Source organism: Sinocyclocheilus grahami, unplaced genomic scaffold (genome assembly GCF_001515645.1).
Source record: "Sinocyclocheilus grahami isolate Dianchi unplaced genomic scaffold, SAMN03320097.WGS_v1.1 scaffold197.1, whole genome shotgun sequence".
NCBI classification, from domain to species: Eukaryota; Metazoa; Chordata; class Actinopteri; order Cypriniformes; family Cyprinidae; genus Sinocyclocheilus; species Sinocyclocheilus grahami.
This window is the reverse complement of record NW_015505376.1, coordinates 276,548-304,151: the sequence shown is the minus strand read 5'-3', so window position 1 is coordinate 304,151 and position 27,604 is coordinate 276,548. Positions and strand designations below refer to the sequence as shown.

Below are 27,604 nucleotides of genomic sequence, written 5' to 3'. Positions count from 1 at the left end.
AATATTTGTGAGTGTGATGCAGATAACCAGCGCTTCCCAATCACTTCTATTACCTTTACTATCTAGATTATAACATTTCACAAACGAGGGGATGTTTTTCAGTAAGCGTGTAAACCTGCATATCCCAATAAAATCCATCCGTTCGCGGCATTCATAAATGTTCAGAAAATAAAAATCGAATTGCTAAAAGTACATTACATTTTTTCCCCAAAGCTTATGTGATGAGTTATCCATCAATGAACCCATTGAGCAAAAAATGCTTTTGGCAATTGAAGAACATGGTGGAGGGCTTTTTTTAAGAAGGCGTGAAGTGAAGCTGTATCTTACTGTAGCACTTTTCACATTTAGTGAAATTCATATATATATATATATATATATCGATGCGTGTGAATCCAGTATCAGAAGCTGAAGCGATGCTCTGATGACACTATCAAAGTCTGCCGCTAAAACAGCCTCTTTTGTCATGCCCATGGTGCTGTTTTTGTTGTTGTGAATATTACAACCAATAAGACCAGGGTGTGTTTTCATCCCAAAGACAACAATAATAAATGCTTATTTTCCCATTGTGCAACGGTTTCCCAAGGGCACAAGCAGCGCTCAGTTTATTAAGAAAATGAAACACTAACCAAGGACGATGTAACATTGGTGCTGGATAATACTTCCCAGATAAAAATGCTTGGAGAAAGCCTGAACACAATTTACAATTAACACTATAACAAGAGCCACACCTACTCATATCAACAAATTCACAATGCACACTCTTGTCCAAAAGACTTTGCACATAGAATTAGCCAGTCAAGGAGAAATTGTGACCTTTTGTGTTGTGTTGTTGTGAACAGAAAATGCAATGTCTTCTATCCGTTTGAAGCAACAGCACATTTTGAAACATCAAAACACATAAACAAAACAAAACAAAAGATTTTTTTTTTCCAACAACCACCCTATTAGAAAATAATATTTAATAATATTCTGTTCCGAGGGGAGAAAAAAAGATTTAAAAAATAAGGAATTAAATAATTTGGAGTAAAAAGGCACGACTCTTGCACAGTGTATACATTGAAAACACAGTATATAAAGCAGGTATGGGACCATCTTAAAAAAATAGACCTGGGGTGGGGGGTTTAGGGTAAGGGGGAAAAAAATAAAATAAAAATATGACCAAGCATGGAATATACACCATCTCTGGACTAAACCAGACTGAACACTAAAAATAATGCAACATGCATCTTTTTCCTTTCTTTTTTTACACAGTACTTGTGTTGTATGATTTAAAACAGTAACATTCTTCATTTATCAGAACACTTTTACCGAATCACGGAGTGGTGCTTTACAATTCTGGTGGATTAAAATTAAATGAAAAAAAAATATGTGCAATTGATCAAAAAGTCTAAACAACGTAGGATGAGGCGGCTTTTTTGAATTCGAAAAGTTGAACAAATGTTAATCTCTAAGTCATATTACCTGCATCTAATTCAATGCCATTTACAAAAGCATTCTCCTCTGTTACAGGTATTATGTTTCCCTTGTAAATACCACTGCTGAACCAACAGGATTCCGTGAACATTTTGGTTCCATTCATCATGTGCAAAATGTACAACATTTTATCTATTTTGCTGCCAATTTGAACGTTCAAAAGAATTTCGAACAAAACGCACGAGACATAAACACAATTTCATGTTTTAAAATGAATAAGAAAAAAAAAAATACAACAAAGCACCCCTTCCCCAAACCTCCATGGAATACTGAAACAACACAAATCGGTGTGTCCTGGTACGATGCAAGAGGTAAACTATGTTTTGTCTGTTGAGAACAAGCGTATGCGTTAGAACACATGAAACGGCAAGTCTGCGTTAAACAGTGCCTCATAGTGCTATCGTTGCAGCTTGTAACAGACGAGTGATCCTAATAAAAAGTGCAACAGTTTAAGGTGCTGATGGCAACTGAATCACTAATGTAACAGAATTCACTGATGACCGAAGAGAAACCACTGATCCTGCTGCCTCAGTGTCTTCATTCTCCCTCCTGTCAAGTTGCTGCAAAACAAAACTAAAAAAAAAAAAAAAAAAACCTAGGTGCTGATGGCAACTGAATCACTAATGTAACAGAATTCACTGATGACCGAAGAAAAACCACTGATCCTGCTGCCTCAGTGTCTTCATTCTCCCTCCTGTCAAGTTGCTGCAAAACAAAACTAAAAAAAAAAAAAAAACCTACCGGAATCTTCGCCACCGTTTCAAACGCGTTTGCCTCAGAACACTGAAGGAACCTGCAAAACAGTCAGATTCAGCTGTCTGTCCACACAAGGCAAGTTAGGGTCCTCCTTTTGTAAATGGCTCAAAGAGCGTTTCTGGTTAGTCTGCCCAGAGAATGAAGAGGACCGCGCGAGTAAGGAGAGTTAGCAGGTGCCGTGGTGTCAAGTGTTTCAGGTGCCTTTCCGCGAAGCTGTTGACCCCGGTGGAGTAAAGCAGAGCGGGCAGCCAAGGGTTGCGTGAAGTGAGTTCGGCTAGGGATTTGATGAATGATTCAGTAAGAGAACGATTGAGAAGTTGTGTTTTCGGCCTCCTTTTTTCAGAGACCTAATTCTACTAACTGAGCCACAGACCAGCACATGAGCTCTCTTTCCTCTCTCCATCCTCTTCCACTTTAAAAGGCAAGAAAAATGTCAAATGGAACAAACAAGATTAAGGGGCATGCATAAGAAAGCAGTAAAAAGCCCTATCCCCCCCAAAAAAGTTATAACTGTTGTCCTTTTCCATCACTCTCTCATGGTCCCACAAAACAGAAAGACGAATAAATGAAAATCAAAATGTAAACGAATGGTTGTTGTAGCTGCTGTAGGGGTGCCCCCCTGTGGCAGAGCGGGCGAGTGAGTGTTCAACACCCCTCTGCTGGCGTCCCTCTTCATCCCTGTGGACTCAGCTCAGCTGCCTCGGACTAGGGCAGAATGGTAGTGATGAAATCATAGAATCTCTTGGAGTACTGCTCTGGGTTCACGGTGGAAATCTCTGCCCCAGCCTAAGATGAAAAAAGCATGAGGTCGATGCCTTTATAAAAGCTATAAAAGGTTTCAGTCATGCATACACTTTAGAGCATAAATGATGAATGAGATGCTTGAGAGAAATACGCAAAGTTGCCCTCTCTACTGTACTCCCGGTACAAGCTCAGAAATGTAGTGGTAATTATTATTTCATTATTTGATAATGTTTCTTCTATCCAACCATACACTGACGAAAAAATTAAGTTTGAATGTTTTTTGCAGAAAATTAAACTTTTTAATTAACCATATACTGTGCAAGACTGTACATGGTTTAACATCACAAAAGACAATACAAATTGTGTTTTTTGGAAGTAAAAATTATGAATTGTTATATAATTTATGGTGAGCAGTGAAAAGACAAGCCCAGAAGTCCCTGTGGGACACATCACACATGATTATATTTTATTCAAATAGTTTTGTTTCTTCATATTTTTGTTATCAGTCATGTACATTAAGAGTGTTTCGTGTTACATTTTCTGTTAGTTAGTTTATATTTATTGCATTATTTTTTAATTATGTGTGAGATTTGTGTTACATTTTCTGTTTATTTAATATGTGTGTTTTGTGTTACATTTTCTGTTTGTTTAGTTTATTGCATTATTTTTAAATTATGTGTGTTACCCTGATTGTTTTTTGTCTTTGAGTGTATGGACCCTGTGCACCGCCTACACATGACTATTGGTCATAGTCATCATGTGGCATTCTATTTTACCACCTGCATTATTATGTTAGTAACTGGTACACTGTAAAGTAAAAAGCAGATTTTGGTAGTTCAAGTACATTGGTTTACTAACATTATATATAACTTGAAGTAACATAATGTCAATACTGAAGTTACCTGAAGTACTTCAGTACCGAAATACATGGTAATAAGTTGTATATACGCACCAATATGCCATGCCGTAATACTGGAAACAGCGTCACAGTGTTTTTATGGTGAATTTGGTTTTTCAGAGTAAATTTAGCAGAATCATTTTACAGTGATATAACTCTGAATATTAAGAAAAATGACATTTAAATGAAAAAATCAAAGCACTCACCCCATGCTTTACTGTCTTGGCTGCATGAGCGGCCTTTTTCTTGGCATCATAATGCTGCAGGATGTCAATAACAGCCATAAAATAGACCTCCTTTCTGGGAGAATCTGGAGGAAAAAGTTACATTCATCATTTATGAAAACAGAACTTGCAACAAATTTTCATAATATGACATATTGCAGAAAAAGTGGGATGGGTCTTAGCTTATCAATCAAGAATTGACTGGATTGTGGAAGGGTGCCCATTACGTACCAGAATGGAGGGAGAACGGAATGTTTGATTATTAAAATTATTTTCACCACCTACCTCTCTTGATGACATCAACGTATACAATTTTAATAAACGCTTTTATTTTAAGAATATCATGCATGGATGAATTGTTCACAATAACCACAGGGACATGCATTAAAAGAGGAAATGGGGCCAATTTTGATTTCATGCTGACTTTAAGGTTTGGTATATAGTATATATATATGTTCAAAAGTGTATTTATCATATACAGTGAAATATATGCACAGAACCCATTTCAATAAGACAACACATATGCTTCCTGCCCCACTCACTGTCATGGCTTTTGATGGCATAGACGTCAATACTGGGGTCGAAGTCTCCCGGCAAGAGTGGTTTAGCGCTGTCCAGAGTGTTACTGGGACTGTCAGGAGGAGTGCCGATAATGCCTCCATCACTCTCTCCTTCCTCTTCTCCTTCATTATCTTCACTCTCCACCTCCTCTTGTTCTGCCCTTTCCACGTCATGGATCCCAACCAAAAGACTGTAGTCCATCAACTTCAGCAAAGCAAGGAACTAGACAGAGAGATGAGGGAGGAAAAAGAGAGAGAAAGAGGAAGTGACAAAGTATTCAAGATAAATGAGTCATTGTATCCATAGCAGGCAGACAGAGTGAAAAAGAAAATTCTTCTCAATCATTTACCTCCACGTCCTTTCGTAGCTTATCAAGGAAGGTTTTCTTACTCTCTTCATCGATGTATATTTTCTGTCCATCATTGATAAAGTCATTATCTTTGTACGTGGGGAGTTCTTTAGCCTGGTGGAAAAGAGGGAAACAACATTTAGTGTGTTAAAGAAGCTTACTTGCACTTGCAGACACTTTTAAGAGCTTCAAAAGAGGTTGATCATTAACATCAAAATGAATTCAGGTCCTGACATGCTGGTCATGTCATGTAATATCACACGGCGCAGCAGGGGGTGCTCTAGTTTCATTAGAAAAAGCCTGTTTGGCATGTTCAGCTGCATGTACCCTCAAATGAACAAATGAGGCAACAGCTTAACTAGCTGCTGATCTACATTTGTGTTTAGAGATATTCAGAATGGCCTACAATTGAAATGAGCTTTCATATACAGCGTTAATGACTGACATCACAAAAATTAGCTACAACTCAATATGAACTCAGCTTTAAGTAATTACTCACTATTCAATAATTAAGTAATACATTTTTATGGCTCGCTCGAACTATTGAAAAGGAATGCAGGTCGAAATATTTCCTCTGGGGTGATTTAAACCTCCAGAATGAACCGACTCCAGCAATTCTGCGTAATTAGCTTATTTGGTATCCTTGCTCCAGACTCCAGTAAAAACCTTATTAATGGACTTTAACAACCTCTTACCATTTGCAGATTTCCCAACGTTGAAAAGCAAACATACACCTATCATATCATTGTGAAATCTAGGGCATAGACAGCCGAAGTGTGCCCTGTTAATGGGTTGAAGAGCATTAGCAATAGGTTTGGTCAAGGAAAGCACTGTAAGTGAACAGACATCTATCTATTTTGTGGCACTGATTAAATGGTTTGCATCCATTAAAGATTAATGCACATTCTTAATTTTTTAACCCCTACCTTCCAAACACCTGTCAAAGAGCCTATTTTTTTATTTCATACACTTAATGTCTTGTTTCCTTCAGAAATATGTCACATTATAAAATTAAAATGACTTGTGAATGCTACTTGAAAAGTACCTTTAAGGTATATTAATATGTACCATTTATGGGTAAACGAGGTACAAAGATGTAACTTTTAGCTTTTGTACCTCAAGAGTACTGCCCCAGTGACAGCTTCGTACTTTCGTACCTTTTAGTTTTTTTTTCTAAGAGTGTAGGCAGGCATTGAGCGAAAGGAGAAATTTTTAACTTGCTGGAGGACTGAATCATATTATAGTATATGCCTATTATTAGTTCATTTGTTTGTTTCTTAATGCTATGACAGCTTCTAATGTTGAAAACATTAAAATAGCAGAAGAAAGAAAAATATTTAAATCTACTTTTAACCATAGCCTCTAAAACAAACAAACAAAACATAGTTAAAAACCTTTTCTAGGGTAACTGCCAGAATACCATGGCTTGAGGTGAGAACTCTACACCCGAGAAAGAGGATAATCTGATGTGCTTTTAGTGAGAAACGGCTCAAGCTTGTTTTACAAGAGTGTTTGACTTACATTTATTTAAGTGAAGAAGTATTTGTGGCTATAAACTTCACAAAAGTATCTCAATGATACAAGTCATTGTGAGAATAATAAAGTTACACATGTAAGCAAAACCAGAACACATAAATATCTGACTTGCAAATATTTCAGAGAAAGTTACTTCAAAGTCCACATTTGTACCAACACATGAACAGGCACAATTTAAAAAAGGCTATTCTTACAAAACTAACAGAGCATGTGTGATGTGATCTAGGAAAACCCAACACCTGGTGAAATTTTCCTTTTTTAGGTTTTGATACCATATGAAAGCTGGGTTCAAGCCCTTTCTTTGTTACGTTCAAGCCCTTTTATTTTGTCCATAGCTTGAACGTAACAAAAGTTATGGCTATCTGAATTTGGCCGATAGCTATGATTTTCCGGAATGGAATTTTGAGAAAAAACGGGTTTAAAGTGAGACGGGTTTCACTTTCACTTCTACTTAACGATCGCCGTCTGTCAGGAGCGCTATACTGCATCATTACACAAACAGACTAACTAACGTTACCCTGAAGAGGACAGTTTCCGTTGTTTATCATGGGCATAGTCTCTGAACTTTTGATCACCCCTTGTATGTTTATGGCGCTTTTCCACTGAGTGGTACAACTCGGCTTGGCTCGGCTCAGTACGGCACGGTTTGCATTTCCACTGCAGTTCAGTACCACTTTAGAGTGGGTGGGATTATTGACATGTCGTTATAGTTGCGCCGCCTCTATTGCCGCGACTCCTGAAAAACTTTTTCATTCTGCGTCGCCCCATCAAGCTCTCGCTGGATCCGTTCCTATGCTATCAACGAGAGGAACGTCTGTATTTCCTCTACAGACAACGAAACAGACACTTTTTGGTTGTTAAAAAAGGTGCGCTTGTTCAAAACCGTTGCGTTCGATCCTTCGCTGGCTGTGCTGATTTAAATCTAGCGGTTGTGTTGTGTTTGTGTCGCAAGTTCAGTGACGCAGGTAGTGACGATTCTCTCCGGCCAATCCGTGATCAGCAGAGTTTACACATCACGCTTTGGTAACGGAACGGTTCACTTGGAACCTCAACCGAGGTGGTACTAAAAAAAGTACCTGGTACCAGGTACTGTACCCAGTGGAAAACCCACCAAAAGTGAACCGTACCGAGCCGTACTATGCAGTGGGAAAGCACCGTACTGAGCCGTGCCGAGCCGAGTCGTACCACGCAGTGGAAAAGCGGCATTAGATAGCACGAATAGTGTACCGTGTAGTTTACATTTAGAAAAGCGAGCGCAGCGCACCTGTGCATATAACAGACTGTCATCGGACTCCTCCTCTTTAGTAACTTCATCATCCGATCCTTTATCTCTGGATGTGAAATATACCATTATAACATCTTTTAGGGCACTGACTAGAGGTGCGAACCTACACTGGTCTCACGGTTCAGTTACGATTATCATGTCATCGATTTGGTTCAATTTGATATCACGATGCATCACAATGCATTGACAATGCACTGCATCCTCTGCAATTTTCAATTTTACTTCACATTTATACAATTTTGTCAATAAATACAAGCAGTCGGATATATGAACTGTACCTGACCTGGTTTCTTAAGTTAGTGGTATTACCTCCTGCTAGTGATGTGACATTTGAATCGAGGCATCGGAGTTTGTGTCGAGAATAAATGGGCATGCTAGATGAAGCCTCGATTCGAAGCTTGTCATAGAAATCATGTGACCAATGACAAATGAAGCTTCACTTTCTGTCCAATCACGTGCACGATTCACTTTGCGTGTCGAAATGTTCGATCCCCCAGATTTTACTTTACGAATAAGTTTTAATTCTGACTTATTCAGTTACATTTTAGATACCCAGTCATACAAGTAATATGAAGAATACAAATTTTTTCAGAAAAATTTTATATTTGCCATATGCAATTCATACGAGTAGGCTACATTATTCTTCTATTACATCATACTGATATTCGTACTGGTATTAAATTGCAGTTTAATGGGTAAATTAATTTATCAGAAACTCAACAAAGTGTTTTCGAGACACTCGAAGATTTGAAGCTTTTCCCGAAACAGTCAGAGGCTTCATTTGCCCATCCCTACCCCCTACATATTTCATTGTGCGTGACATGATTTACACACAGCGTGTTTCTTCTCCAGGTCGTGCTCAGGTTGTTCATAAAAGCCGAAATGTGGCCAGATGTCGGCTTTTAAAGTAGTTGGAGCATTTTTAATTACTCGCACTCGTGTCTCGCCTCCCTCTGCCATTAGGCACGTTCGATTTGAAGCAGCGCTGCGCAGGATGAGTGTATGACATCAACCACAAAAGCATAAGGATCCGTCTGCTCTCTTATCGCTCTCGCGGTACTTGGTCATACACTGATCATTCTGCGCAGCGGTGCTTCAAGCTGAACGCTCCTAATGAATGCTACCGCGACAAAGCACGTATGAGACAAATGACGTCAGAAAAGCGTCAGTACGTTATAATCGGTTATGGTCTATTACTGAACCGATACCGAATCGTTCTCGTCTGTATCGCGATGCATCGAAGAAACAATTAATTTCGACACACCTAGCACTGACATCACCAAGATTGAGAAGACTGAGACGAGCAAGATCGTCTAAGTGAGCAGCTTCAGACTGCGTAGTTTTCTTGCGCTCCGCCATCTCACGATATTAATAAAATAAATAAATTAAAAAAACTTTGCGTGCCGTAGTTGGCACAGGGCTGGCGGGAAATGTGCATTGATACACTTTTATTACATATGTTACGTGGTTTATTTTGATAGGTTAACTGTTTTTGTGGTGTTAAGAGAAAGCACCTCCGCAAGCGTGTTGTTAACATGAGAGAAAGACAGTCTTTTCTGCTTGCTGCAATAAATCGCTATTTTTCTGCACTAAACGTGAAAAGTGAATTTTGCCAAGATATTTTCAGAGATGATAGAAGAGATGTTATAGAATAATAATTGAATGAAACCCTAATTTTGACATTCGACCTATTTTTCGAATTTCCTGAAAACGTCCCAGCGCAACATCCGACGGGTTTTCCCAGATCGCATCACATATGAAGAAAATGAACTCTTCTTTCTACTCCTCCTTTGTTTTGTAAAGCTACATTTGGTCTGTAACAGAACAGCAACAGGCTCAACATTTATTCAGACATTCGATTTTACAGTGACAGTCTCCTGTCTCTCATCTGTGTGACAGATGTGAGATGGGCTGCAAAATAATTTTAATTAATACTTTCTCTAATCAGCATTTTGGGTCTTGTTTTTCAGTAGAAATGTCTAAAAATCATTAACGACAAGATAAATTTGGTGCAAAATTGTGTCATAAGACTAGTTTTCAGCATATATATATTATTAAAATATTTTTTTAAATTACATTTAATTGATTTTAGATAACAGTTGATAATATTTAATTATATAATTTAGTTTCAGTTTTTATAATTTTTTTTCTTTTTTTTGCAGTGTAATCTCTGGTGGAAGAAAACACAAAAAACAAGTGTTTCCAAAAAACTTGAGTGCTGTTGTTCAAAGCTGGTGATTTTTTTTCTATGCAGCTATGAATGGAGAAAATGTGAGAATTTCCCCTTTTATCCCCCTCCAAAGTGCCAGTGATTAGCGTCTATGGCCCTTTGACAGAATAAAAGGATTAAAATAGGAGTCGGGTAACCTCATGCCCCTCAGACCACCTGTTATTTTAACTCATGGGCCACCTTTGGGCTGGAGTTGTACAGAGAAGTTTAACTTGGCCTAGTAGGCTTACTTATACTTATTACTATATATACACACACACACAGACACGGATTTCTTTGGTTGAACAAAAATACACCATGCACGACTATGCAAAATAATGCCTAATAATAGACAGACATGTGAAATTACAAGGATACATGGCTAACTTTAATATTTCTTCTTTGTTAAGTTCTAGTACCTTGTGAACAGGCACACAGCCCAACCACTGTCATTAAATCAACCGTTTTATTTTCAGTGTTGATGCTACTGAAGCTTACAGTCTCTTGTTTAATCTCCGTATCTTAAAAAAGCACCATGGACTCTGCTTCACCTTGACACCCTAAGTATAGGATAGATCTAGGCCTACATCTGTGCACCCGATAATCACACAGACGCTCTTAAAACCAGCACGCCTCACTCTAATACTCACTCTCTGCTTCACAGTAAATTAAGGTGTTTGAAGTGACAAATGATTAGCCACTACAGAAAGAACCATCTTCAAACACACAAGCAATGAGACCTAACATACACATACACTCTACACACAGAAAACCAACAAAAAAGATCAGAAAAGTCCAAATTGAAAACATTCAGATCAGATTTTTGTGTTTGAGGGTGAAACTGACCTTTTCTTTGTCACTTGCCTCTCTGGCAACAGTAGATCCCTACAGAGAAGAAAAATTGGAACATGTCAAACTATATCATAACCGTCATCTGGTTTGACTTGGCCAGTCATTTTTCATAATCCTTACCTTCAGGTCATATTTCTTATACACAGACAACCGGTGACTGAAAACGTTGCGTGTGACTATCATATAAGTCTCATCTCCATCTACAGTGAGGCGGTACATGCCTAGAAACTGTGGCAGCAGTGTGGTACCATGACATTCCACAATATACTGCAGTGAAAAAAAGACATTAAAAATACATAATACCTGGCTCACAAGAAATGTGCCTGTAAATGTACAAATTATTGGTAAAACATGGGGAATGTATGAGCTTGTTCGCACCTGGTGGTACTTTTTGAGGATGTTGTGCATCTCAGCCACGTCCTCGCTGCTTATGGTTTTGATGACGTACCTCTTGTCGTAGGAGGTGTGGAAGCGAGCACCACTACGGCCCTGAGCTTCACTGACGAGGGGTGCACTGCGGGTCAAAGAGTTCTGCCAACACACATGGGTAAGAGGTCTTAGCACACATAATAAACGCACACAAAGATGAATGAGACTAAGTGATACTTTTTAACACTTTTATTTCATTCTGAAGTTGAAATTGCGGTTTTCTTTAATTATTTTCTTAACTTTGCAAATATGTACTCATTTTCTTTAAGCACACCAATGTTTATAGCAATTGATTAATAGATTTAAAAAGCATAAATTTTCTCTCTTTTCCACCCAATCTGGCACTGTTACACATGCTAATGTAAAAGGCTGTTCTGAGCCAGAAAATCAGCCCGCACCTGCCCCTTGAACCTGCTGGTTTCAATCCAGCTAATGTCATTATCCAGGAAGCATGATAAATGTAGTTTTCAAAACAAAAGCAACTTAATTTGTCTAGTCCAATGCAACAAAACTAAATTCCTATCAATTAAACTATCAATACTGAAAGTGTTCAATGTGATTCTTTAATTCAGTTGATGGCCAACATTTGCTGTGTTGCAGAGCCGCTATATATTTTATCTGAAATAAAATTATTTTATTTACAAATATCATGCACTACTGTTTAAAGGTTTGAGGTCAGTAAGTTCTTTTCATGTTTCTGAAAGAAGTAGCTAAAGCTCACCAAGGCTACATCTGTTTGATCAAAAATACAGAAAAAAAATCTAATTTAATATATAAATTATTTCTGTGATGGTAAAACTGAATTTTTAGCGTCATTACTCCAGTCTTCAGTTTCACATGATCTTTCAGATGACATTCTAATATGCTGATCTGGTGCTCAAGAAATAATTTATCATCAAGTTTAAAAACTGTTGTGCAGCTAAATAAAATAAAATTTTTGTAAAAAATAAATAAATAAATAAATATAAATAAATAAATGCATGTTTATTTGTGGGCAGGTTAAGTAACAATCAGTTATGTCATGGTTTGACTGTCAAGTCACTGGTAAAATGGATCTGAACCTGTTCTAGTTCTGAAAGAGATTCACAGAACTCATGACTGAGGACTGGCACTCGTGCAAAAGGATATGCAAGTTTCTGATGATCTGGAGTGCAAATCACTACCGTAATTGCCCTGCCCACAAACGCATGACCACTGACATTTAGACACTGTGCAATTTCCAACCATTTTCTCTCACCAACTGAAGTGGTCTGCCCTTGTGTCTGTTCCAGTTATAAAAAAATAAAAAAAAACCTCAAAGAGCTCATGGTGGACGCATGATGCACTTGAAAGGACCAGAGGGTCTCTGCTCCGTGAGGGTGAGTGAAGGACACAGCTGCACAGAGCAGCTCGAACTACTCTACATACATTCCCAAGGTCTGCTACCTCAAACATACACACCCACACATTTCCCGACCACCTCCCTCAGTCTGAGTATCAGAACCTTTTTCTACATTTGCTTGGATTTCCTAACTATATTCATCAAGTATAGCCATTAAACACAAAACCAAAAGCAGGATATGAAATTTCTAAAGGTTTCACAGGCTGAGTCATGCGGGTTAGGGCTTGTAGCTGTTCAGCTGATGGCTTGTTCTGCAGGGAAGTGTGTGCACAGATGGGCTAAACATAGTGATGATGAGGCAGAGGATGCAGGGTGGACTGAGGAACCACAACTCTAGGAAGTCATAGCGGGATTACACTAGATCTGTATTACAAAACAGCTTTGTTATTATGCAGGTAGACATTTGACTAGCGGCATAACGTCTGGTCCCAAGTACCGCCCACTTATGTTATGACCAACATGAGAAGCAGTCCTAAACTAGCATAATTATATAGGGCAGGGGTTCTCAACCTTTTCTTTTTAATGGCTGTTATGGACTGTCCGCAATCATATTCCAAGGCCCCATGACTCTTCCAGTAGTAATTAACTAGGACAGGGGTGCCCAAACTCGGTCCTGGAGGGCCAGTGTCCTGCAGAGTTTAGCTCCAACCCTAATCAAACACACCTGAAGCAGCTGATTAAGGTCTTACTAGGCATACTACAAACTTCCAGGCAGGTGTGTTGAGGCAAGTTGGGGCTAAACTCTGCAGGACACACGGCCCTCTAGGACTGAGTTTGGGCACCCCTGAACTAGGATCAAGTATAAGGATTTAAAAATAATTTTTCTTTTAATTTTTCAGTTTCTATAAAATTATTGGGGGTGTCCCCGACTAAGGATTTTCATAGTCGAATCGGAATTTTCGAATCTTGCCGATAGTCGACTGATAGACGAATCATATGTTTTGGGGGTGGGGCAAAATTCATTACCAAGAGTCAAGTCAGACATTCGACAGTCATAATTACGTTAACACACAGGAAAATATGTAACAGACATCTCGCAGATACAAACGGGGTAAATAATGTTTTATGTTTTGATTAAAAGATAGTTAAAATTAAACAGCAGTGAAACCCTAAGAATTCACAAAATTTTTTACAATAGTGCTCTCATTATAACGTTATGTATATGACAGTGGTTATTAATGTTCTGCGTTTCTGTTTTGAGCTGCGTGCACTGATGATGACCAGTAGAATGAAGCACCAGGTTTTTAATCAATGGGATTTAACTCATCATTTATCTCATATAGAATACGCTTCGTTATTTACAAAACATAATGTTAATATTACGACTTACAGGCTATCTATCCTTTTGTGGACACGTTCTTCATGCAACAACGTGTGTTTTATTTGTTTTATTACAATAGTGTTCTCATTATAATGTTATGTATATGACAGTCCCAGTCATAGTTATTAATATTCTGCATTGTTGTTTGTCCTGCTTGCTGAAGAGATAATCACGGTATTACTACAATAAAGCGCTTTACTGCAGCGCAACTCAACCAAATGCATCTTATACGAGATAAATAATATATCCACGATATATATAAACCGGCTGAAATGTTTTGAAATCACTTGTACCCTACCTGATCGAAAAAATCCAGTCTTTCACTCCGCCTGTGTCAATTTGAGTCTTGTTAAAGTTTTAAATCCCTGCCGCCAAGATGCTCCTCTGTCAGTCACAGATTATGGAAAGTAAAACTTAAATCTATAGGAGTGGTTGGATTTAGTCACGCATGTTAAAATATTTATTTGAAGCTTCTTTCTTTTCAGATTCTTATTTACAGCATTATCTTAATAGGCTGTATATTAACTTATTGGGAGAAAAACAGTAGTTCTATGTGAAATCAGACATTTGAGCACCCCCATATAGCCAAAATGGCATGATCATAACACCTGCGAATATTCGACTGGGAGATTGGTAGTCAAATCAAGTTCCTCCTATTGAAGCATCGAATCTTCGACTATTCGGGGTCACCCCTAAAAATGATATAAAATATTTTAGCGCATGGCATAACTAGAAAAATGCATAATAAAAATGCTCATGGATTTGATTAATTTACATGATTTTGACAATGTCAATAATTACACTTTTAAAATGATGCTACCTCATACAGTGCCGCCCACTAATATTGGCACTCTTGGTAAATATGATCAAAGATGGCCGTCAAAATAATTCTGTATCATTTATCTTTTTGATCTTTTATTCAAAAAATTCACAAAATTGTAAACGTTCACTGAAGTAAAACAATTGAAAGTGGGGGGGAAACTCACATTATGAAATAAATATTTTTTTTTTTATTAAAAAAGCTTTAATTTTTCATAATGTTTAGTGAAATTATTTGGTAGTCTGAGGTGGGATGGGGATTTGGGAAAGGGGCGTCAGATTGTTTTATAGGTTTAAAGGGGGGCGCGACCAAAAAAGTTTGAGAACCAATGGTCTAAACTTAACAGACAGTGTTTAAAAAGTGCAGTCCACGTTTACATATGTTTATTACAGTGACTTTGAATTACCTAAAGTAGTGTGGTAAAGCAACAGATTTGTTTTTATATTTCTGCAATCTACTTTAGTTTGTGTGATTTGTTACTGACTTTCATATTAATGTTTACACCAGGCTTATTTGTCAGTGCTTTATGTTGTCATAATTATTACATGCTTACAAGGTTGGAAGTTCAACAAATCAGTCAATATACTGTGATTGTAGTTGATATCAATTCATGCATCACCTAATTTCATCGTAACATAGGCCTGGCCTACAGAAAATAACATTTATGTTTAATCTATCTAATATTGTGTTGGTCATACTATACAATGATTAATAGCTTGTCTTTGAATAATACAGAACATAAAGAGCTTTAAAAAATAATTGCATATTAGATCGCAATCGCAATATTGGTAAAAAAAAAATAAAAAATCGCAATTAGATTATTTTCCAAAATCGTTCAGCCCTACCAAAGACTCTCCAAGGATTACAGCTGGAGAATTGCAGAGATTAGTTGAACCTTGGGGTCAGAAAGCCTAAAAAAATATATCAAACAGCCCCTACATCACCACATGTTGTTCAAATGGGTTTCAAGAAAAAAACTCCTGGCTCATCCAAAAACAAACTCTAGCATATTCAGTTGTCAGGCACGACTGGAACTTCAAATGGCACTGGCTTCTATGGTCAGATGAAACATAAAAAATAGCTTTTTGCAAACCCACCAGATGTGTTTGGTGCAAACAGGGATAAAAAGTTCCCCATGTCCACAGTTAAATATACTGCAATGTTATGGGCCTATTTTTCTGCCGGAGGTCCTGGACATCTTGTTCAGATGCATGGCATCATGGATTCTATCAAATACCAACAGATAAAAAATCTAAACCTGACTGCCTCTGTAAGAAATCTTATAATGGACCATGTTTGGATCTTCCATCAAGACAAGGATCCAAAACAAACATCAAAATCAACACAAAAATGTGTCACTGAGCACAAAATTAAGCTTCTGCCATGGCTGTCTCAGTTCCCTGACCTGAACTCTGTAGAAAATGAGTGAGGTGAACTGAAGAGGTTCTGGATGAAGGAATGGTCTCTGATCTCTCGTCAGGTGTTTTCCAAACTCATCAGGCATCATATGGTAAAACTCAGAACTCTTATCTTGGGAAAAGGCCGTTGCAATAATTGGGTGCCAATAACTGTGGCTAACGTGAACTAGAGAAAAACATTTATTTCATAATGTGAGTTTCTCCCACTTTCCATTGTTTTACTTCAATGAAAGGTTAGAATCTTGTAAATTTTTTGAATGAAAGATCAAAAGGATAAACAATGCAGATTTATTTTCACAGCCACCTTCGCTCATATTTACCAAGGGTGCCAATATTAATGGGCGGCACTGTATATCCACATTCTCCAAGCAACAAGTATTAAGGGGGGAAATTCCTGCATTGGTTCCGGAAGCATTTTTTCCCATTCATTTTCCCCATAGGGATTTAAAAAAAGGTCTTTGTTAAAGCATTATGAGCCATGAACTAAGCAAACCAGCTACGAGGTGAATCACAGCATTCCAAACTTTTTTATAGAGCAGGAAAGTATTTGAAAATCAGACTTCTAAGACAGTTAAAAATCAGACAGCTACGAGAATACTTTGTGCGCAAAGAAAACAAAAATAAGGAGTTTATTCAACAATTCTTCTCCTCCTCATCTCGTCTGCATTAACTTGCCATTACGGAGACAGTATCACGACGCATGCGCGCGCTTCCGCATCATGTAAACGACACATGCGCATGGCGCTGCTGCTTACGTAACACACACATGCGTTGTTTACATGAACTGGAAGCGCGTGCATGCGTTGTGATACTGATAATGGTGGCACATCACTGCAGATGGGATTAGGAGGAGAAGAATTGTTGAATAACGTCTTTAGCTTCGTAAACTTACAGTTGAACCCCTGATGCCACATGGACTATTTTACCGATGTCCTTGCTACGTTTTTTGTGCCTTGACCGTGGAAGTTCCCTTGCTGTCTATGGAGGGTCAGAGAGGTCTCGGATTTAAACAAAAATATCTTAATTTGTGCTCTGAAGATGAACAAAGGTCTTACAGGTTTGGAACGACATGAGGGTGAGTAATTAATGACAGAATTTTCATTTTTTGGTGAACTAACCCTTTAATGTCTTTAGTGAGGGAAAGAACTACAATCGCATGAATAATTTGAATGACAGAATCAAATTAAAAATGACTAGTCTTCAATAGTCAAACTTGAAAATAAGTTGAAATGATGTGAACAGATGGTTTCAACAAAAGCATATAACTGATTCATAATCTCAGAGCTCACAAGTACATCTTTAAAGTCTTATAAAAAAAATATGCCTATGGAGAAAATGAATTAAGTTTTTACTTCTGGAACCCAACTGTTGCACTTCAATGTTTGTTTTAAGTCATCTTGAGGCTCCCTTGGAAGTTTTCTGAGGCCTACAAGTGAGCACCAGCCCCCTGACATAGGGCTTCCTTAAAGGGGTCATATGATGCGATTTAAATTTTTCCTTTCTCTTTGGAGTGTGACTAGTCTATTTTGAAAATACGAAGTTGTTAAGCACACTTCTAAATTTGCAAAACCCTTTCTGCCAGCTTGTCTTAGCGCAATGAAGGTTTCATTCTTCTCTGATGTATAACATAGGGAGCCTATACAAGGATAAACCTGCAGTAAACAGCTCATACTGAACGTCTCTAATCAAGACCATAAAATAAGCAGCACATTCTGGGAAGCTGATGTTTTTGCGCATGTGTAAGGTTTACAGTCAACGTAATGCCTTTTAAACCCACATAAGCAGACAGGGAGCTCTAACCAAGACCCTGAGCTCTTTCTGATTACAGTAAGGAGCGAAGGCGCATCTTCCTCATTAACCAAAATAAGAAATGTTGAGAAAAGCCTTTCCATCTACTGCACACTGATTGCGACTATTCTTGCTAAAAAAGGTATTTTCTTCCATGAAAGGGATATAAGGAAAGGAATATGAGGGCAATTAAGAACGTTCGTGGGAGGCTGAAGGATGCAAGGACAGCTCCGTCATTACTGTGTTATTATGGGGAATAATGGTCTTCATTACGACAGCAAATTGAGTGGTTAATGACTAAATTACCTCTTGGTAATCATGGGCTTTTCTAACAGAGACTTTAATCTATTTTGCATTGTTTAGTAGTGAGTAGAGCTGTAGTCAAGTCCAGCTTTGTTGAGTCCAAGACAAGTCCAAGACCAGGACTAGTCGAGACCGAGTCAAAAGAGGTTCGAGTCCAAGTCAAGTCCAAGTCCAAAAGTTTCGAGTCCAAGTCAAGACCGAGTCCAAATGAGAGAAAAAAAAGGATCATCTTCAAGACCACATACTTAACTATTGATAATGTATGTCATGCGAGAGACAGCATATCTCCTATTCTAAGAAAATCATTTTACATTATTATTTGTAATGATCAAAAAGCATGTGCAAAGTAACAACTCTGTAGGACAGGGGTCTCCTAACTAGATCCTGGAGGGCCAATGCCCTGCAGAGTTTAGCTCCAACTGGCCTTAACACACATATCCTATTATAGCAGACATATCCACTGATTTGCATTGATTTTGCCTTTCTAATAGTCCTGCACGATATGAGGACATTCTGCAATATGTGATAACAGTGGAGTTTTTTTTTTTTTTGCAATGATGATTACTTGTGATAAATAAATGAATAATTAACTCTGCATATTAGGGCCAACAAATAAAACTAAATATTTTTGTTTTGTTTTTACAGCGGTGAGCATTACAACCAATAACATACGATTCCATTGAGTTTATTAATGCAATTCTGCACTCTGGCGCCTAAATCCACCAAATCTGCTGTTTCATAGCATGTTTCAGTGCCCATTGCTAAATAACATGTTCATACTGCAATGACAATGAAAATACGATTCATCTTTCAGCCCTATTTCTAACCTCATAAAAAGAGTCGGTAACACTTTACAATAAGGTGTCATTTGTTAACATTAGTTAATGTATTAACTAACATGAACAAACAATTAACAATATATTTATTACACTATTTATTTTTGTCTTTGTTAACATTATTTAATAAAAATACTGTTGTTCATTCATTGTTTGTTCACGGTAGTTCACAGTGCATTAATGTTAACAAACACAACTTGTCATTTGAATAATGCATTAGTGAATGCTGAAATTAAAGTTAACTAATATTAATAAATGCTGTAGAAGGAAGTAGGTGTAGACGTTAATAAAACACAATCTAACAGGTAGAAAATTAAATTAGAAAAATCTAAACTTTTCAAAACACAGCAAGTGCACCACGGGTCATGTGACAAGAATCAACCATTCAGCTTCATCCTTTCCTGTAACAAAATTGAAAGCTAAGCCGAGATGGAGAAACAGCTGATCATAGCTGTACAAGGATAGCAGAGCTACTTAGTAGCTTAGTAGCAGAGCTACTGCAAGGGGTTTTTAGTGCTGCAAATCCATTTATCCTTTGCGGAAACTTCCGCGTCTTCATGGAGCGTGCAGGTCATAGTTGCTTAGCAACGGCAGACGCCACTGGAGTGCAAGCATAGAGCGCAGTGCTACAGAGTGCTTTGGAAAGAAGGAGAAAGCGGCGCGCCTAGCGTTTTCCACGCGTTTTCAGGTGCGACATCTCCTGAGTGGTTTTGTTTTGAAGGAGAAAAAAAAGCATATTGCTGGACTCGGTCGAGACCGGACTCGAGTACTACAGCCCTAGTAGTGAGTACACTGGTGTTTTGTGTGGTTCAACTGCAGTAATATGCTGTGGTTTTAAGACACACTGAATGTGACACCTTGGATCATTTCTCTCTCTTTCACAAAGCCTACCTGGAAGTCCTGGTCATCGATGCTGAACCTCTCTCTCAAATTACGGAAAACAAGAGGGCAATACTCTTTAAACTTAAAATGGCTTGGCATATTCTCTCTGAAAAGCAAAGAAGAAAAAGAAGAAAAGTGAAGAAACATCTCAAGAGTTGTCTGGTTAAATCTCACAAAGAAAAGTCTGTCAGTTAAATATTTACCATGCTTTTTTGCTTTAAGTCTAAACTTGGTTTAAATTAAATGCTGCTGTGTCCTACCAACATTTTTTACTTTTAACTTCAAGGGTTAGTTCACCCAAAAATGAAAATCAGCCTGTGTTTTACTCACCCTCGAGGCATCCTAGGTGTATATGACTTTTTTCTTCATGGAATCAATCAGCAATGAATATGCTGGTTGCTGTGAGATGCGCTGTTTCAGCCTAAAATGTAAGTGACCTACTATTATTGTATTTGCTTATTGAACTGTTTATAGAACTATTAAACATTCGTAATGGTAAAAACGTTGTGTGATGTTGCCTAACTAACTGTATTTTAAATATAAAAACTTTCCATTTTAAATTTTTACCTCAGTATGCTGAGTTTCTTAGTGTTGCGCGTTTTGATTTTTCCTGGAGAGGCTGCGTGAGCCTCGCCTCAGCAGCGCAACCTTATACTGTCAATAGATGCATTATATACATTAGCTATCCACTATTCACCACTTACTCTAAATTAGGGATGCACGATATATCGGCCACCATATCGGTATCGGCCGATAAATGCTAATTTTTTCTGTTATCGGTATCGGCCTGATAAGAAAATTTGGCCGATATCTTAAAGCCGATAAATAATGCATTATTTCCTTCAGAGACACTTCAGATGCGCGCTGTTCGTTTGCAGCCTTTTGTGCAATTGTACATTGTAATATTGTGTTTATTTGATGTATATCTGATTTATCTCATATAGAATGCGTTGGGTTAAGTTAAAAGAGCGCTTCAGTTTACCGGTGATCATCTTTAGCTCAGCACACGCAGCCCAAACAGCAGTGCACAACATTAATAACTATGATTGGGAATGTCGTGTATATAACATTCTAATGAGAACATTATTATAATAAAACGTTGTGCATTCTTTGGGTTTAGTTGCTGTGTTTCAGCACGTTGATATGGGAAGAGCGCATCCACAACAGGATCACACATTCTGACTATAGCACGCAATAACTGCATCATTTTGTACATATATAAGTTGTAATATTATGTTTATGTTGTATTAATATTAATCTCAGGATGCATTTCCTTGAGTTAAATAAGCTGCCAGCAAAACGCTTCAGTTTACCATGTTCATTCAGCTCTTCAGCTTCAGCACGCGCAGCTCAACGGCTGCTATTTAAAACAGTGGTATTAATTTTTTGGTATTAAGTGGTATTAACTTTTCATCAAAATCATTGATACATTATTAACAACAACAACAACTTGTATTTTTCTCTTATTATTTTCATTAACAATATGGTTTAGTAATTAAAATCATTTAATTATTGTCCGTGCAGAGGCTATTCTGTTTTATTGATCTGTGGCGCATTAATTTTGATTCTTTACACGTGTAATGATGTCCAGTGACTTGTTTGCATTATTTATGCATTATTTTATTTATTTGTAAGACTTTTTTATGACTAAATTTGGTAATGGGAGAGTAAAAATATTTTTAAAACGTACACCGTTCAAACTAGGCTGCTTATGTTGAAGTGTTTGGGATGTGGCTTTTAATGATGATACCTTTTTTGTAATCAGGCTCTCAAAAAGTATATAACAATTTGGATATAGATTTATCGGCCAACATATCGGTTATCAGCTTTCAAAAATAAAGAATAATCGGTTATCCGTATCGGCCAAATTTTTCATATCGGTGCATCCCTACTCTAAATGTAATAAAATCAGAATAATACTTGCATTTTGGTGTTTACATAGTTATTTTTGGTTACTGATGTTTTAATCATCTTACTTGTCTGGCGTTAATGTCAAGCCCTGGAGTCTATGTGCCGGGGCTCAGCCCCAGACGGCCCAGCCCAATTTAAACCCTGGTCTTATGTAGCATGATGCTACAGTGTGCATGAATGGTCACATAACACGCGCTTTCGCTCACACGGATGTCAAACACTGATCGATCTGCGCCTCACTGACGTTGATGAGATTAACCCTTTAGGTATCGAAATTTGGTACCGAACGACGAGACTTTTTTCGATACTCGATGGTATCGAGGCAATTCGGTCGGTGCCTAAAAAGTATCAAACTCGATACCCAGCCCTACTAATCACGCAACGCCGACGTCCTACGTCATCCGCCCGAACTGCTTCCACGTTTGACAGATAGCAGAAGGGATAGAAAAGTGTTTATTACGTTTGAAATATGGATATTTTTTGACAAAAACGCATGGATTCACTACAGGAGGCCTTCATTCACCCCCCAGAGCCGTATGAGGCACGTTTTATTACGGATGCGTGCACTTTATTTAACGTGTTTTGGACAGTTGAACAGAAACACCCGCCCACTGCAATGTTAGAGCTTAGAAGAGCCAGGACAATATTTAATATAACGCCGATTGGATTCATCTGAAAGAAGAAAGTCATATACACCTAGGATGACTTGAGGGTAGGGCTGGGCAAAAAAAATAAATAATAATTTTTTCGATTAATCAGTTTTTTAAATGACGTCAATTCAATATCAATTCTCAAAAGTCGCGAATCGATCTTTACCGGTATTTATTTCAGCACACATTTAAAACAAGATCTGATTAACGTGCATCTTATCATTAGTCTTCTCCACTATATGTCACCCTTATTTACATTGCGCGATGTTACAACAGAAAGCCTGTCATTCATTCAGCGCTTATCATGGCCATACGCGTGATTCGTAATGCTCAGGTGAAATGCTATAGTAATACTATAAATCTGTGGAAGCATTTGATATCACGCATTTGGCGGCATGATTTCCGTAATGAATGAATGGCGGATGGTGCGGCGCACTTTTTTGTTTACTACACACATACTAAAGCGCGGATGACGCTCGCGGTGTTTTCTGCTTCTGCCGTCTCACTATATGATAATATGAACACGAATGTCATCTCCAGCTGCTCTGAGAGTCACTTCATTAGCATTTTACCGTTTCATTTGAGAAAACTACCGTCATATCACATACACAGCAGCTGCAAGTACTTCACGGCAACCCTTCAAAATAAAAGTTTAGTTTAACATTAAGAAACGGTCAGAATATATTACTATTTAGCAGTCTTTAAGACTCAATGTTACTACTGCTCATAAATATTAATACATCTTTATTTTTAAAGGAAAAAAAGAACAGGTTTAAAATACAGGCATGTGGTTCTTAATTTCTTTTTATTAATTCACCATTTGGAAACTGATGTTTACTGTAATTTTTTTTAGAAATATCAATAGCATTTTTATTAAAACTATATTCACTGAATGTAATAAAAAAAAATCGAGAATCGAATCGAATCGAGAGCTTGTGAATCGAAATCGAATCGAATCGGGACATCTGAATCGATACCCAGCCCTACTTGAGGGTTGACTTTTTGGGTGAACTAACCCTTTAAGTTGAACTGCTTTTTAAACTTAATATAATTCAGACATGTTCTTGACAGGTTTCATAAGATTCACCTCTCTAATATGATTAAAAGATTAAAATATGTTGGAACATAACAGTTGAGAATGGGGAAAACCTTGAGAAGAACTCACTTGTTGAAAAGGTGGTTGTCCACCTTAATCTTTGAGTAGGCTTTGAAGTCATCAGGCATAAGCATGATGGGGATCTGAACATGGCTCAACTCGTTTATCTAGAGAGAAGGAGAGAGAGAGAAAGAGGAGAGAGATTCAGTTACTGGTTACTTGTTCAGGGTTCAGGTCTTTAAATGGGAGTCAAATGTAGTGGTCACCCGATATGGGCATGGAAACGTGTGACAAACACCAATGTCTTGAGAGCAAGGTGGCCTATGTAAATATACATTTAACACAATTGAATAATAGCAAATGAAATGTACAAATATGTTGAAAATAAATACCCTAATTTAATTATTTGAAAGAATATTTACTCAAAATCCACCTACAAGACTCAACAGCCTGTCAGGCTATCAATAAGCAACATAATTCCAACACTTGAAAGACTTGTACCAATCAGAACTACAAATACTGGTTAACAGCTACAGCAACCACACACTTTTGTGATGAACATAATTATTTATGTGACACTGAACCAATCAAAGCACACAAACAGGAGGTGATGAGATGTGCTGGGTACAGAAAGCCATCAGTGTGAGTGATGTGTTCTGCTCATCAGAGGGCGATATCTCTGTGGCACAATGCTCTGCTTTGCTCCGGTCAGGGTCTGAAACAATGTGCTACATTCAACAGTCATCAATTCCTGCTTTGCACAGTTTGCTCTTGTTAAAACAACACTAGAGCGTTTTTGTAATAAAACCGTAATAACGGAAATTACTGCTGTACTGAGAGAAGTGGGAATGTAAAACTTCTGTGGACACTTTTCTTTCCAACAAAGAGATCTGGTGACTCATAGGTTCTTTCCCTCTATTAAGAAATAAATAAATAAATAACAATAGCGCTAACTAAACTCAAGAGGACTGCAGAAGGCCTTAATTACTGTGATATATTTGTTTGTTTGAGGATGTGCATGCACCAGGATAATTATAAGCAATCAAACAGGCATGAAGCACCATGGGAGATCAAAGATGTTATGTTTGACACTCGGTAGCAACAGACAATCCGCAGAGCAGTAAATAATAAATATATGAAGTGTATGAAAAGTACAAATAAGTAACTTGGATACATCGAAATTAAAATTGTGGCTGATAAGTGGTGGCGGATATTAGAATTTGATGCTATTTTTTCTAAATAAATAAAAAATAAAACACTAAGAACTAAAGTCAATCATTTTAATAAATGCTACAAGTGAATTTAGCCATAACAACATTATAATTTACCATAACAACAACGGATATGATTTGCTAAAGATTAAATCTAACAGTATTATTAAATTACTAGTGTTTTTAAAGATTAATTTTAGGTGAGCATTAAATAGTGGTAAAGATTTAAAAACACTGTATTGCTTTAAATGCTACAAGTGAATTTGAGCATCACCAAATAATAATGTACAGTATGTACATGTACAGTGTTTCCCCTGCCATTATATTAGGGGGGCAGAGAAAGTTACAGCTGATTGCTTCATTTCCACTGAAAATACATAGTAACATTGTAAGCAGTCAAAGAAGTTACATTTAGGGGCTCCTGCCTGTCAGTCACATCATTTAACTGAGCTTGCTCACAGGAAGCTGGAGACAGGTTGTCTTCCAAGACATGGAGGAGATATTGCATCGACCCACTGCGATGTGACCTCTCAGAGAATAAAGAGCACTGAGGTCTCAAGAGACTTTCCTATTGGCTGGTCAAATGCCAGGCTTCTGGATTTGAAGTGTGTCTGAGAGCCCAGTGCACTCTGGGTATGCAGTGCTACCTACGGTATAGGAGGCAGAATGTCTGTGTGTTTTTTTTCTAGTCTGAGGAAATGTGATTATATCTAATTTGTTCTGCATGTCAACATCTTCATGACATGTGACATCCAAGAGTCCGTTATTTAGCTTCCCTTGTGTAGAATTAGCTTGTTCTAACATATTAAATCTGCAATCTAAGACCCATCTTTCAGTAATGTATACCTAATTCCACTTGTATTGTGTAATATAATGTATATATAATGTATATATGTAAAATTCATGACTGATGCTAATATTTTCTTTCATGGTGAAATGGTGTAATGTAATCTAGGTTTAATCTAAATAAATAATGAAATAAAGATAAGATAAATAAAAATAAAATCAATTGTTTTAAATGCTACAAATAAATATAGGCATCACAACATTATAATAAACAGTATGAATAATGGATCCATTTGTTAAATATTATATCTAACAATGTTTCATTAAATTATTAGTTTTTAAAGATTAAAGTAAGCATTAGATGGTACCAAGGATATTCTAAATAAAAATATGAGAAATGAGCATGCACAATTAAATATATAATATCGATGGATTATTTGTAGATTCCTAATTGTCTTAAAGCAACAGTTGACCCAAAAATGAAAATTTGCTGAAAATCACTCTCAGGCCATCCAAGATTTTAATGAGTTTGTTTAATCAACAGAACAGATTTGGAGAAATGTAGCATTACATCACTTGCTCTCCAGTGCATCCTCTGCAGTGAATGGGTGCCGTCAGAATGAGAGCTCAATTTACATCTTGGATGGCTTTAAGGTGAGTAAATTTTCATTATGGGGTAAACTATTCATTTAAATCAGCCCTGCAATGTGTCACATTACATGCAACCTTAAAGGGATAGTTCACCCAAAAGTGAAATTTCTGTCATTAATTTCTCAACCTCATGTCATTCTTTTCATTTTTGAGTGAACTATCCCTTTATTATTCCAATGAGTTTTACCCTTCATTTCTGACAAAAAGGATGTGAGTGGAGTTTTCGCCCCCTCAATGAGAAAGCTATGGGCCAATCCGAGCGGGCTCTGGGTTACTGAAGCTCTTTATGAGAATGCAAATTGTAAAAGGAAGTCAGGCATTTTAAACATGGTCACTTGAAACCCTTTAAAACACCTTGCTCCTGACACAAGCAAGTGCAAGTGTAATGCGGTTACTGCTTAGCGAGTTAGGCTCATCTTTCACACTGTGGTCAGAAAATTAGGCTATGTTGAGCGCTAGGCATGAAGAGTGAATTTTTATTTGTAACACCAAGCATAAGCCAATCAGGTAGATTTCGACAAAAATGCTTTGTTTGGACTGTAAATATGATGAATCTTTTTTCAAACTGTTCAAGGAAATTAAATGTCACATGAGGAAGCCAACGCTATGTACAACGGAAACAAATTTCATGAAAGTTTATGCCCACTCATCACTAAAACTAGCTTTTTCTCTAGATTGTGCTGACACAAACCATTCATCCTTTTTATAGAATAGATGGGCTGTCTGACCAGAAGAAACATAACTGCTCTTTGGGCCTCCGCCAGGCTGTTGTACACACTATTTATCAAAGATCAAGAGAGCTACAGACAGAGCGCTGCTGCAGACGACATACAAGCATTCAGAGAAGCAGCCACATGGCACCACAAGAACATGACACTAAATCACCCACAAACTAAAAGAGTGCAAACCAAAAGCAGAGGGGACAAAAATCTCCATCTCAACACCTTTTTGTTCTAAATAACATGTCAAATACCGTGTCATAGTGACACAGTAAAACCACTGTGTTTTTTTCCCTGCAGGATGGGATTAATGCGGTGTTTATTTGAAATGCAATTAAAGCTAAGCGGTAATGTGAGGGGTTAAGAGGCAACAGGCGCTTGCAGAAACATGTGCGAGCAGGATGAGGTATGAGCTGTGCTTTCTAGAGGACTAAGGCCTGTCTACTGGCAATGGTGGAGCAACAGTGAGCACAGTAGGGAAACTGCTCCCTGTGACCCCCCCCCCCCCCCCCCCC

The 27,604-nt window shown here is 37.6% G+C and overlaps 1 protein-coding gene across 1 annotated transcript in view; it reads right to left on the bottom strand.

The window, feature by feature from the left end:
- Positions 1-2,130: 2,130 nt before the first annotated feature.
- The window catches only part of pip4k2aa (phosphatidylinositol-5-phosphate 4-kinase, type II, alpha a), a 34,476-nt gene continuing 9,002 nt past the window's right edge, over positions 2,131-27,604 (bottom strand). Inside the window, exons 2-10 of the mRNA XM_016285437.1 lie at positions 23,792-23,889; positions 20,075-20,171; positions 11,266-11,418; positions 11,008-11,154; positions 10,882-10,920; positions 5,006-5,119; positions 4,638-4,878; positions 4,078-4,181; positions 2,131-3,015 (exon numbers count right to left, since the gene is read on the bottom strand). Coding sequence (XP_016140923.1) covers positions 2,935-3,015; positions 4,078-4,181; positions 4,638-4,878; positions 5,006-5,119; positions 10,882-10,920; positions 11,008-11,154; positions 11,266-11,418; positions 20,075-20,171; positions 23,792-23,889 — 1,074 coding nt within the window. The 3' untranslated portion in view covers positions 2,131-2,934. The remainder of the gene's footprint in view (positions 3,016-4,077; positions 4,182-4,637; positions 4,879-5,005; positions 5,120-10,881; positions 10,921-11,007; positions 11,155-11,265; positions 11,419-20,074; positions 20,172-23,791; positions 23,890-27,604) is intronic.